The sequence below is a fragment of the Olea europaea genome, unplaced genomic scaffold (assembly GCF_002742605.1).
Source record: "Olea europaea var. sylvestris unplaced genomic scaffold, O_europaea_v1 scaffold2346, whole genome shotgun sequence".
In the NCBI taxonomy this organism is placed as follows: domain Eukaryota; kingdom Viridiplantae; phylum Streptophyta; class Magnoliopsida; order Lamiales; family Oleaceae; genus Olea; species Olea europaea.
The window spans coordinates 62,671-78,620 of NW_019241579.1; the positions used below are offsets into that span (position 1 = coordinate 62,671).

General features: G+C 35.5%; 2 protein-coding genes across 6 annotated transcripts in view; both read left to right on the forward strand.

The window, feature by feature from the left end:
• The window catches only part of LOC111381643, a 9,157-nt gene extending 5,505 nt beyond the window's left edge, over positions 1–3,652 (forward strand). For 3 of the 5 annotated variants that reach the window (XM_023005444.1, XM_023005442.1, XM_023005443.1), the window contains 3 exons: positions 1,407–1,580; positions 1,658–3,002; positions 3,380–3,652. In XM_023005444.1, the coding sequence (XP_022861212.1) occupies positions 1,426–1,580; positions 1,658–2,987 (1,485 nt within the window). In that variant the 5' untranslated portion in view covers positions 1,407–1,425 and the 3' untranslated portion in view covers positions 2,988–3,002; positions 3,380–3,652. Of the gene's footprint in view, positions 1–1,406; positions 1,581–1,657; positions 3,003–3,379 lie in introns of those variants that run through there. The other 2 variants (XM_023005445.1, XM_023005446.1) reach the window with 2 other exon arrangements.
• A 6,975-nt stretch (positions 3,653–10,627) lies between these two features.
• LOC111381640 (protein FAR1-RELATED SEQUENCE 5-like) lies at positions 10,628–13,972 on the forward strand. Its single transcript, XM_023005439.1, has 2 exons — positions 10,628–10,764; positions 11,449–13,972. The coding sequence occupies exons 1-2, from the start codon at positions 10,704–10,706 to the stop codon at positions 13,374–13,376; spliced, it is 1,989 nt and encodes a 662-aa protein (XP_022861207.1). The 5' UTR covers positions 10,628–10,703; the 3' UTR covers positions 13,377–13,972.
• Positions 13,973–15,950: the final 1,978 nt, after the last annotated feature.

The following is a 15,950-nucleotide window of genomic DNA, read 5'->3' on the forward strand; positions in this document are numbered from 1 at the left end:
ATTTTAGGAGAATTTATGGTTAATTTTCTTTTTTTAGTTTACGTGTAAAATTATTGTATATAAGAATGTGTGATTGAAAATGAGTTCTAGAAAAAAATCAGTTTTTAGATAGGCTACATCTCATTTTCATTCGTTCAAAATGCTTTTACCATATAGGCTCCATCTATTTGTATTTATTTCCATTTTCCTATAACTACATAAGTACAAGTGTCTTGTATAGTTAGGTGTTCACCATAGCTTTTCAATCTTTTTGCTCAAGGAACTAATCACTTTTCTGAGCAAGGATGAAATCCCTGAATTTTTGCTACCTTTTAATGATTATTAAGTGGGAGTCTTATTTTAGGAAATATGTATCCACTAAAGCCAAATAATAAGCTATCCCAAAATTTAAAATAGTGTTATTTTCTTTTGGAGGCTACAGTTTGTTCATTTTTCATATCCGTAGTTACCTTTCGTCACATTTCTGATGAAATCTCCTCCAGTAAAGGTTTATCTTTTTCTGGGATTGCTTGAACCAACCCTCTCACTTTTTCTCAAAATGGTTTCTTTGTTACTTTGTATAATTTTATATGCATAGCATACATTTTGAAGACACTAGGTCAAACTTGTCAACCAGCTTAGCTTACATCTTTTAATTTTAACATTTGACTCAATAACTATTCCTACCTCATTTTTATCTTTTCTTTACACATATACCAAATTGTGTATCCTGTGCTCTTAATTCTTTCACCTCATCTCCTATCCCATTCCAGATCTGTATGCAAGCTATATTCTCTCGTATCAAACCTTGCACCTACTAATTATGGGAATTTTCTTATGAGCGTTTTTATATCCCAAATTTCCTTAATTTATTAGAATAGACTAGCGTGAGAATCCTTGCTTACTACTTGAGTCATCCTAATGTTAACTTATGGCGTATGCCATAGCTAACCCTTTCACACTTTTTATTGCACCCGGAGTCTGATGTATCGTGTCACTAGTAGGGACACCCTTATGAAATATTCTGAAGATTCATGTTATAATCTGACAAAGTTTTACACGGTTTGCCAACCCATTATTATTACTTTTCTTGAGTCCCTTAATCTTCCTGCATGGATTCTCGTTTATTTCTGCTATGAACTGTGTAGAATGATTAAGATCGTTTTGAGCTTTGAAGTAAATTTTAAGGCATGCTATAATTGCTGGGTTGGTTTACTTTATCAAAATTAATGCCATAATTATGCTACGGTTATATATTTAATGTAGTGAGTTGCATGTTCTAAGATATTGGTCCTGATCTTTTATGAATAATTTTTGATACTTCATGCATATGGAGAGTATTAGTCACTATTAAAACCTTTGTGCTTTATGCTTATCATCATTAATTATGGATCATAAATCAGATTGTGTATTATATGAATTTGCAGGGACTTTTCTGTATCAGTGATGGGGTGTAACACTGGTTTGACTCAACAAGGATTAAATTTCGTCCAACCAACCTGGATTGGTTGCCCATCTTGTTCATGCTGGGTCCTGTATGACAAGCACGCAGCCGATGGGATATTAACTTGTCAAACCTGTAGAGACTCCAGTACTAGAGGGTTAAATCTCTGTGCTTTATACTTATCTTCATTAATTATGGATCATGAATCAGATTGTGTATTATATGAATTTGCAGGGACTCTTCTGTATCAGTGATGGAGTGTAACACTGGTTCGACTCAACAAGGATTATATTTCAACCAACCAACCTGGATTGGTTGCCCATCTTGTTCATGTTGGGTCCTGTATTTTAAGCATGCAGCCGACGGGATATTAACTTGTCAAAGCTGTAGAAACTCCAGTGATGAAGATGAAATGAATTCTCTTCGGATATCACCTGGAGGTGCTAATTGGAACTGGCCTGATTTTCCCCCACAGAAAGACTCCACGAGCCGGCACCCATTTAAAGTTGGCTCACAAACTGCATCTGGAGGCTCCATACAGTTGGTTGGCAATGGAAAAGACTCATGTTTAAACAAGGAAGTTACTGATGAGTCCAGGCCAAATAAATATACTGTTCATGTGGATGCCAGAATTAACAAGCATGATCACATGAACAGCTCAAAAAGAAATAGCAAGAAAAGAAAAATGGCATCTGAATCCAGTGAACGTTGTCACACACTTGATGATGATGGCAATAATCTGACACGAAATAACCTTGGAGGATTTGGTAAGCGGTACCCTCGCAGATGTATTAGGTCTAAAATGTGTGTTTCCTGTAGTGAGCCTCTAAATCCTAGTTGCAACGGTGCACCAGTTTCTGTGGAAATTCCTGAGCCGGAGTTTTACGACTTTGATGCAGACAAATCCAAAGAGAAGTTTCAGGTTGGTCAGATATGGGCGGTATACAGTGATGAGGATGCTTTACCAAAGTACTATTGTCAGATTAGGAAGATTGACAGCCTTCCAGAGAGTACTTTTCACGTAGCATGGCTTCTTCACTGTCCGTCGTCAAGGGACATGATAAGATGGGTTGATAAAAGCATACCAATATGTTGTGGAAAATTTATGGTTGAAAAGGGGAAAACACACAAAATAGTTGGCACTCTTCCATTTTCTCACCAGTTGAAAGTAGAACCATCCCCCCTGGATAAGGAGGATGGTTTCACCATACTTCCTGAAGTAGGTCAGATCTGGGCTTTATATGAGCACTGGAATGTTAAAATGAAACCTTCTGAATTGGAAAACTGCAAATACGAGATTGTGGAGATTCTGGATGTAGATGACATATTTATAGTTGGTGCACCTCTTGAGGTAGTGCGTGGTTACAAGTCTGTTTTCAAGTCTCGAGTGGGAGAAAAGGGGGTTGGGGTCAAACCAATAACCATACTACTGACTGAGATTCTTAAATTCTCCCATCGGATACCTGCTTTTCGCTTGAAAGACAAGCAGGATGGAAGCCTGCCAGATGGTTCTTATGAGCTTGATTCAGCAGCTGTGCCACAATATTTATTATGTTCGAGTTGACGTTGCATGATGATGGTGAGCCTCTCATTTTCTCTTTCTAGTTCTTTTTTTCTTTAATTTCTGTAAAAACCAGGAGAAGCTAGATTTTAGATGTGATGATACTGACTGAAGATTCAGTGGAATCTTCGTATCAAGGTACCACCCTAATCTAGTTACAAATTGATGGCTCACATATTTGGCATTCAGAAGTGAATAGGAATAGATACTACAATGAAAGAAAACTTTAGCGTAAGATGTTGCTATCCAATCTTCCTTACTAATCATGTCCAAGTTTAGTAGTGTAATCATATGCACACGGTTACTTATATTTATGTTGCTTTTACTTTTGAGTTTATAACTTGAAAGTTCCTATCTTGTACAGATAAAGCTCATTTCATGAACGGTTTTTGCAGTTTTCAGGTAGCTAGTTGCCGATGTTGTGTAGTGGTGGGATTTTGCAATGCTCATGGAATGGAAAGACCGAGTGCTGCCAAAGCTCCAAGCATATGTAAAATATGCAAGTGTAGACAAGAACCTGATTTTTTATTAGCCTATTCAGTTTTGAGTTTGTCTATTATGGTTTTACAAAAGTATGATTGGCTAAGACTTGTGTAAGCACCTTTTTTAAAAGGTAATATTTTCCCATTTAACTTTTACAGTGTTACTGAAGTTTTAGATTCGTGTTCTTGGAAAGAGGTTGGACTTGATCAATTGCACACTCTCATCTCTCTCTCTCTCTCTCTCTCTCTCTCTCTCTGCCTCTCTCTTTTCTTTTTTTTTTTTTTCCTCGTGGTTCAACTTGGTCACTTGACTTGTTATAATCGATGATGTTCTCTGTAGTAGGCCATAAATTGCATGCATATATTTTATTTTTAGGAGCGAAATAAGATTAAGTTAACATGTTAAATGAAAGTATATGTAATATTCAGATAGATCAACAACTTTGTCACATCATTATTAATGAAAATGTGAAAATATAATAGAAATAAAGGGAAATTCAATATCATATTGTTGTGAATCAACTATTTTTTTTAGGGGTATTATAATCATTACCTTTCAATATAGTTACAATGAGTAATGTACTCGATTTCGAAAAAAGCTAGGCCTTGGCAGACTTAAGCGAAAAAGCCACGCCTATGGGGAAAGCGTGAAAGATGACCTAAGCAAAAAAGCCACGCCTATGGGGGAAAGCATGAAAAATGACTTATTAAAGGTTGAACCCCAACCTTGAGGACTCCTACCGTCTCGTCCTTAGAGTTTTGTGAGGGAGGTAAATCGCAGAGTGTGCCTCAATAGGAATAAGAGCTGCCTGTATACTGCGCCTACAAGGAGTCCAATTTTATGTCTTAGGAATCGAACTCCTACACTGCGGCTGTCAGCAAGGCGTGAGATAATTTCACTCATATCCTTTGCACCATTGAGCTATGCTCGGGTGGTATGAAAAATGACTTATCGACTCTATTTTTGATAGCCTAATACATGCTTTGGCATTAAAAGGTGGGATTCTTAAGCTCCAAAAGGTACATGTATTTTATTTTCATGTCCAATTTTTGAATATTTGGTTAAATAAATAATAAATAAAAGGAATATTAATGTTTACTTATAATTATGATGATTTTAAAACTAGGAAAACGCAAACTAAATCCGAAAAATTTGATCTTATCGTCTCGTCATGTCTCACATTTTTTTATTTTTATTTTTTATGGACCTTGAATCTGTTCCATTTTCTTTTAATAGACCTTATTTGATTTATATTTTTAAGAATCACTTCTTCCACGGTCAATTTAAATCAAACATTCTCAAAAGATTATTTATTTTTTTCTTAAATTTTTTTTCTTACTTTTAAATCAAACGCGAAGATTTTCCTCTTTCCATGTGTCATCTCATGTTCCTTTGTGCAATGGTAAATCCAGCACTTGACGAGCACCGACAATTGCACGTAATATATATGCTATTAAGTGGGTTTAATGCAATTGCGAGGATTCGAATCTTTGCTCTTTTTTTGAATTATATAAAACATGGCCACTACGTCATTTGGTGAATTTTAGTACAACAAAATATGTTCAATTTTAACAAAATAATTATTATATTTAATTTTTAATAATTTATTACGATCGACAATCGTTCGTGCACACTCAAATTCTGGATACGTCACCGCCTCCGTGCCAAACACACTCTTTGGGGGGGGGGGGGGTATTCAATTGAAACTTTTAAAAAAATTTGGAGACTTTTTTAAGTGGGGGACTTTTGTGGACTTTGTGAGATTTTAAGTAATTTCTATGAATTTGGTAGGAATTAGTAAAACTTTTTCCTGGATTTGTGGAGACTTTTACTAAAGACTTTTGAGGAATTTTTTTATTTTTTATTTTTTATTTTTTTTTAAGGAAATATGCTCTTCACAGTGTTAAATGTGAAATATCGAGGAATATTTATGAGAATCCATAGCATTTTATCTTTGCCGTTGATTTTCCACTTAGAAGAATTTGCATTTCCCCTTGCCTTGTTTTCTCTATACCGGCAGTATTGTGTTTCACATTTTGATATGTCCTGGATCCTATAAAACTAGAATTGAAGGAAGACGCCCCCCAGGGCACTTCTCCACTGGCAAAGGACGGACGCTGTCAAACCTGGCAGAGCAGAGGTCGTGAGTTCGAAACATGGTTTTTGGGGGGTTTGGCGTTTGCATTACTTGAACTAGCACCATAACAAATAACTTCTATTCCTTTAGAACCCGACATATGTTCCTTTGGAAGATAAATGTTTCCTTTTTCAATGAAGTGTCCATCATCAGAAAATCCATTCTCTTCTTCTTCATTATCCAATTCTCCGGTGCCAAATGTATTACTCATGTATTATCAACCTTAAAATATGGATGAGTAAGCAAAACTTCCAAACTAAAACTTTAGCTTGATTGCGGAGCTTACCTTTATGTGATATGGGTTCTCTCTTCATCCTAGATATTGGAGCACACTCAGTCAGTCAGCAGGTTCTTGCAAACATGTAGTTGGAATTAAGAAATAAATTTTAACATAGTACATATAACAAAGTATAAATGAGAACAATAGAAGACATTTTTCCACAAACTTATGTGTGAAAAGAGGAGGTGAAAACAATTATTAAAAAATCAAAAACCAAGAAGGGGTAGTTTCCATAGGTGGTTAAAGAGGTAATCAGCTAGTGGATAACTGAGTGAGAGAACAATTAGGGAGTACTCTGAGGTCCCTCTACTTGCTAAATGGGTATATAGATGCTTGCTTTTCTGTTTGGATATCCCTTTTACTGGTTAAGTGCCAGTCACATGAAAAAACATTCTTTCCATTCTTGTTAATTTAGAACATCCTTTATTAACATTCCTTCCGCCACCCTCACACCCAGATAAAGGTTCATTTTCTCTTTTAATTAGGGTATAGTCTCTTGTTTAGCCAGAGGTATTTCTGCAGTACGGCTTTGATTTCGAAAGCAGGGAGAAGGAATCCTAAGCAGTTTAGTTTTTGTTTGATTTGATAAGCAAAGATGCGTTGCAATTCCATGTAGAAAAAAACACTATTCAACTCTACACTTCCCAATTCTATATACTATCACGAAAAACAATGATCACTGTGCTTTTTATAAATCCACCAAAAAAATTGTATTGACAGTATAGCCTCTAGTCTCATATAGCCTTCGCGGTGCCTTAAAACCTCTCTCGTTTCTCTCTCTACAATATTGAAATAAATGCCTAAGCTGTATCGCCCTTTCCAAGCCAGAGTTCTCAAATATCACTGAGAAAGAGTTCTTAAGCCTCCGTTTGGCCCTCATTAAATTACATTACATTTTATTTCTCTTTCTTCTATTTTCAACCATACAATCTTCCATAAAATAATATTACACGTAAATCAAAAACTTTTCTCTCTTTCAACCACTCATTTTTCAAAAAAAAAAAACTACACTTGACCTTCGATCCTTCTTCTACGCAACTCTGGCGCATGTTTACTTGTGTTTTAATGTTAATGTCACCTTCAACCCGTCCCCCGAACCCTTGTAAATACGAGACAAACAATTGAATAAGATGAACTAGCAAATCACACACAGATTTATAAAAAAAATTATTAAGATTATCTCCAAAAGTTACATGCCGCATAAAGCCTGTTTGGGGATATAATATAATCCAGCTGGAGAAAATAAGATCGAATAAATAAAATAAAAAATCTATAAAAATTAACAAAAACAAAATCTTGTGCTCCAGTATCAGAAAGAAATAGTGCATCTATACTGCGTATTTGCAATCTCCTGTATCATCAACATAGTAAAATTGCTTTCATCATGTACTTCATGATAAGATATCTTAATAAATCACATATCAAACCTATGATTTCGATATATATAGTCCCATATCATCTGCTGCGTGCGTGTCTGCGATCCTGTTTCTGATAGTATCTCAATGGATGAAAATCCGGATTCATCAAAATCAACTTGAATTATGCCCTGTACTTCACAATTGAGACGAGTCGACAATAACTTAAAAACGAATCTTTGAAATTAGAGGGAGAGATAGAGATCAACTAGTGAAAATTCACCATAACCTGATTGGAAGAAAACTCATAGCAAAGATTCAAAGAAATACCTAATTGGAAGAGATCGAGGAAAAACGTAGAGGGAAATAAGAAGAGCAGACTCTTTTTAAATATCTATCGATGGATGAGAGATTTTGGGAGAAAAATTCTATTTATATTTTCTATAAAAAAGTCTCTGAAAGTCCAAGAAATTTTAAATTTCTTGAAAGTCCCTCTAAATTGAATATCTCAAAACTTGTAGAGACTTCTAAAAAGTTTCGATTGAATACCCCATAACTTTTGGAGGTTTTTTAAAAGTCTATAAAAATCCCTATTGAATACACTCAAACTTTTAAAGAGTCTCTAAAAATTTCAATTGAATATACCCAAATTTTTTCACTCTCTAAAAGTCTCAATTGAATTCCACCCAAACACACGGATCGATTTTGACCAGGAGTTGACCCGGTGTTCAGCCCCCTTTCTCCATCATTCTCATTTGACTCGCCCCATCATCCAATTTTGAAGACCGACTGTATCAACGGACTTACAACACAGTGAGTTATAGAGAGAGATGACTCGGGGAAAGCAGAAGATCGAGGCGCAGAGAAAAAATGCAGAGAAGAATCAGAAGGCCAGAGGGTCTCAGCTCGAGGCCCGTGCTGTTGGCCTCAAAGTCGTCTGCCCCGTCTGTAAAGTAATTAATCTTCTTCTGCCTGTTTTGTATTTATAAATTATTTGTTTTAGTGCAATATTATTCGTTGATCATCAGATCATCCCGGGTTCCAATATTTGTAATTTCTGATGGTTCCTTTGAGCATCCGTTTGGCTAGACCAACCTGATTATTGCTGTGTGATAATTTATTCTTAACCTAATTAATAATTAATCAACTTTTTAAATAATTGATCCATCGTATAAAGTATTTTAACTGTTTTTTTTCCTAATGGAATCAGGAACAAGGTCTGAATCTCTTTTGACTTAATTGTATCCCAGTAATATAAAGATGGGTTAATGAGGTATTATGAATATTATAATCAGCTCATTGATCACTATGGGTCCAAGCATCCGAAAGAAAAGCCTCCTAGCAACTCGGAATAATCCCTTCTTCTTCCTGAAAGAACCGGTTGCTCGTGTGAAGTACTTTAAAAATTGTTATTCGGACTCACATTTGAATCAAATTGAAGAGTTTCTCTGCCATGTTTATAAGAATAAATTGTTACTGCGCATAGCAAAAGAAAAGTAAATAAGAGACATATTTGTTTGTTCATTGTTCTGTGGTGCGTGTACTAACATGATGGGACATCCTAAAATTGAAAAAGTAATCAGCTCATTGATCACTATGGGTCCAAGCATCCGAAAGAAAAGCCTCCTAGCAACTCGGAATAATCCCTTCTTCTTCCTGAAAGAACCGGTTGCTCGTGTGAAGTACTTAAAAAATTGTTATTCGGACTCACATTTGAATCAAATTGAAGAGTTTCTCTGCCATGTTTATAAGAATAAATTGTTACTGCGCATAGCAAAAGAAAAGTAAATAAGAGACATATTTGTTTGTTCATTGTTCTGTGGTGCGTGTACTAACATGATGGGACATCCTAAAATTGAAAAAATCGTGCTATATGGTTTTTTGAGTGTTATCATTTTGTTTGCTTCATCGCTAGACTGATGTCTGTGAGATAAATCCCCAATAAGGCATTGAGTCGTGGAACGATAATATTCAATATGATCATTTCTTATATGGATAATTCTATGTGTACGTCATAAGGTGTAGATAATGGATTACACCCCCTCACAAGGAGAAGGGCCAACAAATATCTTATTGTATATAAGTCCTCTATGTGAAAGGGGTGTAATGCTGTGTGTACATTATTGTGTACACATTGTACTTCCCTTCGTATATACCATCAAGGGAGATGCTATATGTACCAAATCATTTATCAAATGGATGATCGAATTGACAAGTGTCGTGCCCTTATTGAGTGGACATCACTTGTCAATTCGGTCAAAAATTAGGTAAGACATTTGGTACAAGTAGATTAATTCATACCATCAATAGTGCACAACTAAAATATTCGAAAAAGATTCATGTATTGAAATAATTGGTCCTCTATGTGAAAGGGGTGTAATGCTGTGTGTACATTATTGTGTACACATTGTACTTCCCTTCGTATATACCATCAAGGGAGATGCTATATGTACCAAATCATTTACCAAATGGATGATCGAATTGACAAGTGTCGTGCCCTTATTGAGTGGATATCACTTGTCAATTCGGTCAAAAATTAGGTAAGACATTTGGTACAAGTAGATTAATTCATACCATCAATAGTGCACAACTAAAATATTCGAAAAAGATTCATGTATTGAAATAATTGTACAGAAAGCTAAGTATAACTATTAAAGAACATCTTTCAAAATTTAGCGAAAGCAACTCTACTACAAGAGTCTAGCCCAAACTTGTGATCATTGTCGAAATTATCATCCTTAAAAACGAATGTTACATCGAAGACTTGTTTGTCAAAGATTTTTTTTAACGAGCCTCGTAACTTTTCTTCACTTTTAAAAGAAATCATGAATAATCTATATTTAAAAAAAGCTTTAAATTGTGAAGGGTTGAATTTTAGCATAGGAAGAGTTGTGGAATACAACAGGGAGAATAAACATTACAAGTATATAAAATTTCGCAAGCATGACTATACTCGATAAGAACATGAAAAATAAAAAAATAAAAAAGATTACAATTTTCTTTCTTTTACCTTTTTTTCATAAATAAAAATGTCACAATATATATATATATATCTCGAAACAAAGTCACATTTTTGCCTATTCCAGTCACTTACAACCATTCCCCTAATTTACATAAAAGTCCCAAATGAAACTTTATTGGCGTGATTTACAAGTTATTGCATTAGTTCGAGGGTTTATTCACTGCGCACTCGAAAAGTAGCGGATGCAGGTTTTTCGTCAAAAAAATAATAATAATAAAAAAATAAAAAAATAAAAAAATAAAATTCCCAAATGAAATTCCACACTGTTACATTTCTCCAAGTGATTACGGCTGCTGACGTGGCTGACTTTTGACTAAATCAAAATATCGGCTGTCATTTAAAAAAAAATGAAAAAGAAATGCCCTTTTCTGTGAACCCTACACCTTTTCCCCGACATTTGCAATCGACCCCAAACCCACTCCATAGAGAAAAGCAGATCAAAATGGAAGGAAATGAGAGCACAATCAACGAAGCCGGCAACATCGACGCCGGCGACAAAACTGGTAACATTTATTGTTCTTAATGTTCATTTAAAATTTTCAGTTTGTTCGTATCTTCCGGTAAATGAGTGCTTTTTGAGTTTCTTTCTAAGTATGAACCCCAAAAACTACCTATTGTTGGAAGCTTAAACAAATACCCAAGATGCCAAAACGCACAAGCTGAAATTTAACAAGCCCTAAATCAGAGCATAAAAACGGCGCCCGAAGGAAAAACTTACATCCATCCTTAAGATTCTCCTCGGAGCTGTTTGGGTATGTGGTCAAATGATTTCTGAGCTACTGGGGACTTAAAACCCGCATCTCCGAAATGCAGTTTTTCTGGGCTTAGCAGTGAATATGAGCTTCGGACTATGAAGCAACGAAGAAAAATTATAGCTACTCAATTTCACTAGTCCCGGACGAGAGAGATGAGAGTAACAAAGCAGAAGTCCCCATGGGAGATTATTACAGAGCTTTTACAGAGAACCAGATTATACAACTACGGAGATTATTACAGAGCTTTTACAGAGAACCAGATTATACAACTACCTCAAAATTGAACTATAAGATAGTAATTTCCCGTCCATTCATGTATATAATAGTAGCAATAATGTATACTTGCACGTAGCAGACTTTGTTTGAATGTTCTTGTGCCAAGCTGTGTCGTGGCAACTGACAAGTTTTATGGTCTTTTCTTCTTCTATGCAGGATGTCTGGATATTCATTCATCCAATGATGACAATCCGAATGATAAAAGCTTAGGGGAAGAAAGTGACATTGTGCCCGTCGTTGGAATGAAGTTTAAAGATGAAAATGAGATTTTTGAATTTTACAAAAATTACGCTTATCGAGTCGGTTTTCCCGTAAGAAAAAGAAATTCGAAGAAGGGTGATGACGGGGTTCTACGTTATGTAACTTTTACGTGTAGTCGAGAAGGCCATCGAATCAGTGCTTCAAGTTCTTCTCTAAAGCCTCGACCAACCATCCAAACTGGGTGTAAAGCGAGATTGGCAGCAAGTTCAGAAATTTGTGGAACGTGGCGTATTAACAGTGTCCATCTCGAGCACAACCACAAAATAAGCCCATCCAAATCTAGACTATATCGATGCAATCGCCAAATTAGTGCACGCACGAAAAGACGGCTTGAAATAAATGACACTGCTGGTATTCAATCACACAAAAGTAAGGCTGGTAGATCTGAAAAGAAGGTATGCGTTGAAAAGGATAGTGGAAATTTCATTGACAAAGTGCGGCAGTTAAAACTTGGTGAAGGAGACACTATTGCATTACAAGCATATTTTTCGAAGATGCAAACAAGTAGTCCTGGTTTCTATTTTAGTATAGACTTGGATGAAGAGGCCCGATTGAGGAACGTGTTTTGGGCAGATAACAGGTGTAGACAAGCGTATAAGGAATTTGGTGATGTAGTTACATTTGACACCACATACTTGACTAACAATTACGATATACCTTTCACTTTTTTTGTTGGGGTGAATCATCACGGACAATCAATATTGCTTGGATGTGGTTTGGTTTCGAATGAGGATGCAATGACTTTTGTATGGCTATTTAAGACATTGCTTGAGTGTATGCATGATCAAGCTCCAAATGGAATAATTACAGATCAAGATCGGGCTATACAAAATGCAATTGAAATCGTTTTTCCAAACACAAAGCATAGATGGTGCTTATGGTATATTTTAAAGAAATTACCAGAAAAAATTGGCAACCACAATCATAAAGGTTCTATTCTTTCTGCTGTACATGGGTTGGTGTACGATACACAAACTTGTGAGGAATTTGAACAAGGTTGGAACAAAATGCTTGAAGATTATAAATTGCAAGAACATGGTTGGTTGACTGGATTATACAATGAGAGAAGTCGATGGGTACCATGCTTTTTGAAAACATCATTTTGGGCTGGTATGTCAACTACTCAACGAAGTGAGAGCATGAATGCTTTTTTTGACGGTTATGTTCATTCAAAAACATCCCTAAAGCAATTTGTAGAGCAATATGAGCGCGCATTGAGAAGTAAAGTTGAAAAGGAGTTTCATGCTGATTTCAAATCATTTTCACAAATGGTCCCATGTGTAACGAGGTACGAAATGGAGAAGCAATTCCAATCAGTGTATACAATCTCGAAGTTCAAGGAGTTTCAAGAAGAATTTACCGGAAAGGTTTATTGTGAAGTGTTATCTGCTCAAGATTCATACTTGCATACCATTTATGAGGTACGTGAGGATATCATCTTCAATGGTGGTATGAAGAAAAAAATATTTAAAGTGTTATTTCGTAGGGATGAATGCGAATTTGAGTGCAGTTGTCACTTATTTGAGTTTAGAGGAATTATTTGCAAGCATGCTATATCGGTTTTAATTCGTAATGATGTGGCATTACTTCCTGAGAAGTATATATTGAAGAGATGGAGGAGAGATGTGAATAGACCCTATACGAGGGTTCCGATCAATTACGATGGTTGGATTAGTACTCCCGAGCAGGTTAGATATGACCAATTGTGCCTTGCGTTTACCAAGTTAGCTGATTTGGTAGCACATGATGAAGAACGATGCCAGGGCATTATGGATTGGATCGATCTCCAAACAATAGACTTATCTAAACGTCAAAATCCATGAAGTAGAGGTTTTTTAGGCTTCAATCATTGATAAATTTTCAGGTTTTTTTCTTGAATCATTCAAGATAGAAAAGATATTCTAGGTGTTTGAAGTTCAAACCTCTGATTAATGTTAGAGCGCTTGGGTTCAAGTCATTTTGAACTGACTCAAACGGGAGCGGTGAAGTTTTGAGTTAAAGTTTGTGGGGGGGGAAGTATTGTTTTCTTTCTTGGATATAAAGAAGGAAAGAAAGATTCTGTAATGCCAGAGTTTGAGCTGTGTTCAAATAGGAGCGGATCATTGCTCGGGCAGGGAGGCAACAAGGATGATCGGGATTGGACTCAGCTTCATATTTGTGCTCGGAAAGGTGATCTGGAGGAGGTAAAATTTTGGCACCTCCGTGAGGTATTCTACATCTGTCTTTGAACTTCATGTGTAATACAACTTGTTTAGGTTCAGTTAGTGATCTCTCTCTCTCTCTCTCTCTCTCTTTATTATTATTATTTTTTTCATGACAGTAATCTCATTGTTCAGTGTATAACTTTCTATCAAGTATAAATAGGACTGTGAGAAATCTTCACTTTTTATGATATTAACAGGGGAAGAATTAGATGTCGTTTTGATGCAAACCAAGAAACATTTTTACCAACTTCTGGCTGTGGAACATTAACTTAGAGGCAGTTCACTGCTGGTTTTATTATTATTATTTTTTTCATGACAGTAATCTCATTGTTCAGTGTATAACTTTCTATCAAGTATAAATAGGACTGTGAGAAATCTTCACTTTTTATGATATTAACAGGGGAAGAATTTGATGTCGTTTTGATGCAAACCAAGAAACATTTTTACCAACTTCTGGCTGTGGAACATTAACTTAGAGGCAGTTCACTGCTGGTTTCCTTGATACGATTGGAGGATCAATAAAGTTAAAGAGACATTCAATAAAATGGTCTTTTAACCACGTTTGTTTTATGATACCCGGGTGTGAGGCTGTTATAGAACACAATAGCCCCATGATCAATGTATTAAGATGGACATGTGGCAATCTTAGAATAGATAAAATAACAAATAATGCTAACAAGTGAAGATGGCAACTAGCTCCAATTTAGGACAAAATTGAGGGAATGATCCAAGTGTTTGAGGTGTGTTTTGCATGGACCTAAAGAACTCCCATTTATTAGATCAATGTGATTCAAATATAACAAGTCAGAAGGAGGGATACTTAAAAATTAACATGGCCTAGGTTAGACTAGGGAGAGCCAGATCAAGTTCAATTCTGACATGCATTTGTCCTTGCTGAGCTAGCTACCCTAACAACCATTGGTTTTCAAAAGGGGATAGTAGCTGTAGTCTTGGGTTAAAGAGATTATTCAATAGGTTTTCTTCATCCTTGTGAAAATTAAGATCAAAATTGAATGGATGGATGGATTGTAACCGTAGTCATTCGATTGTATGATGAAAATTGTGCATTGAAGCAAATAGGAGTGTATTTGGCATTATCGGACGATTTTGAGCTAGCTACCCTAACAACCATTGGTTTTCAAAAGGGGATAGTAGCTGTAGTCTTGGGTTAAAGAGATTATTCAATAGGTTTTCTTCATCCTTGTGAAAATTAAGATCAAAATTGAATGGATGGATGGATTGTAACCGTAGTCATTCGATTGTATGATGAAAATTGTGCATTGAAGCAAATAGGAGTGTATTTGGCATTATCGGACGATTCATCCAACTTTGAGTGAGCACAATGTAGATACTGAACCAAACATGATGGGAATATAATTGAAACATGTGAGCGTGTGTATGTGACTATGAAAATCTTTTGATATCTTTTTAATTAATTATAATTGGTCCGTATATGATAAATGCTAGGTATAAGAAGCCAACTTGAATCGGCGAAGTTTGAGGATTTGAAATTTTGTTCAAGATCTTGGAATTTGTAGCTTTCTGCCCTCTCTTATGAGTGACAAACGCATGTTAATATCGATTAGGAAGCATTTGTTGATCCCTTTTTACTTGTTTCAATTCTCTCTTATATAGCATTTAGATGGCAGTTGGTAAGGGTGTGTTTTTAAGTTCTTTTATTGTTGGACAAACCCTTCAAGAAAATTGGCAAGGGTGTGTTGGGATCAAGAAAATTGGATTTTGTGAGAAAAATATTGTTTGTTCTATATTACTTACTTGCATTGTGAAGCAGGAAATCCTCGTCATTTCTAATATTTACTCTTCCTGTTGTCAAATTGAACCTACCTCCTGATCTTAGCTAAAACGGAAGCCTTGTCTCCACTTACATTTTTGGCTATGCTTAAAATGTTTACTTATAAGGAAATAAGTAATTGTTAATCTGAATATATATGTATTTTTTAATTCGTAATAAAAATAAAAATATTTCTTATTTTGACATAATATAAGAATTTTACTAGTGCTCTCGAAGTTCTTACAGATATTGAGTTCCAAAAAATCCAAGGCCTCAATAACTGCGTTTGGGTTATGGCCCAATTTTTCTCAAGCCCGATGATGTATTAACGAACATATCATGAAAATAGATTCTCTTGAAAACTATGAAGAAATAAATGTGTCACTCTTAAGCTGATCTTC

Bases quoted from the DNA above. Each gene is read 5' to 3' on its own strand.
- LOC111381640 (XM_023005439.1), top strand. From the start codon at position 10,704: ATGGAAGGAAATGAGAGCACAATCAACGAAGCCGGCAACATCGACGCC. The intron at 10,765-11,448 runs GTAACATTTATT...TCTTCTATGCAG, and splicing joins CGACGCCGGCGACAAAACTG to GATGTCTGGATATTCATTCA.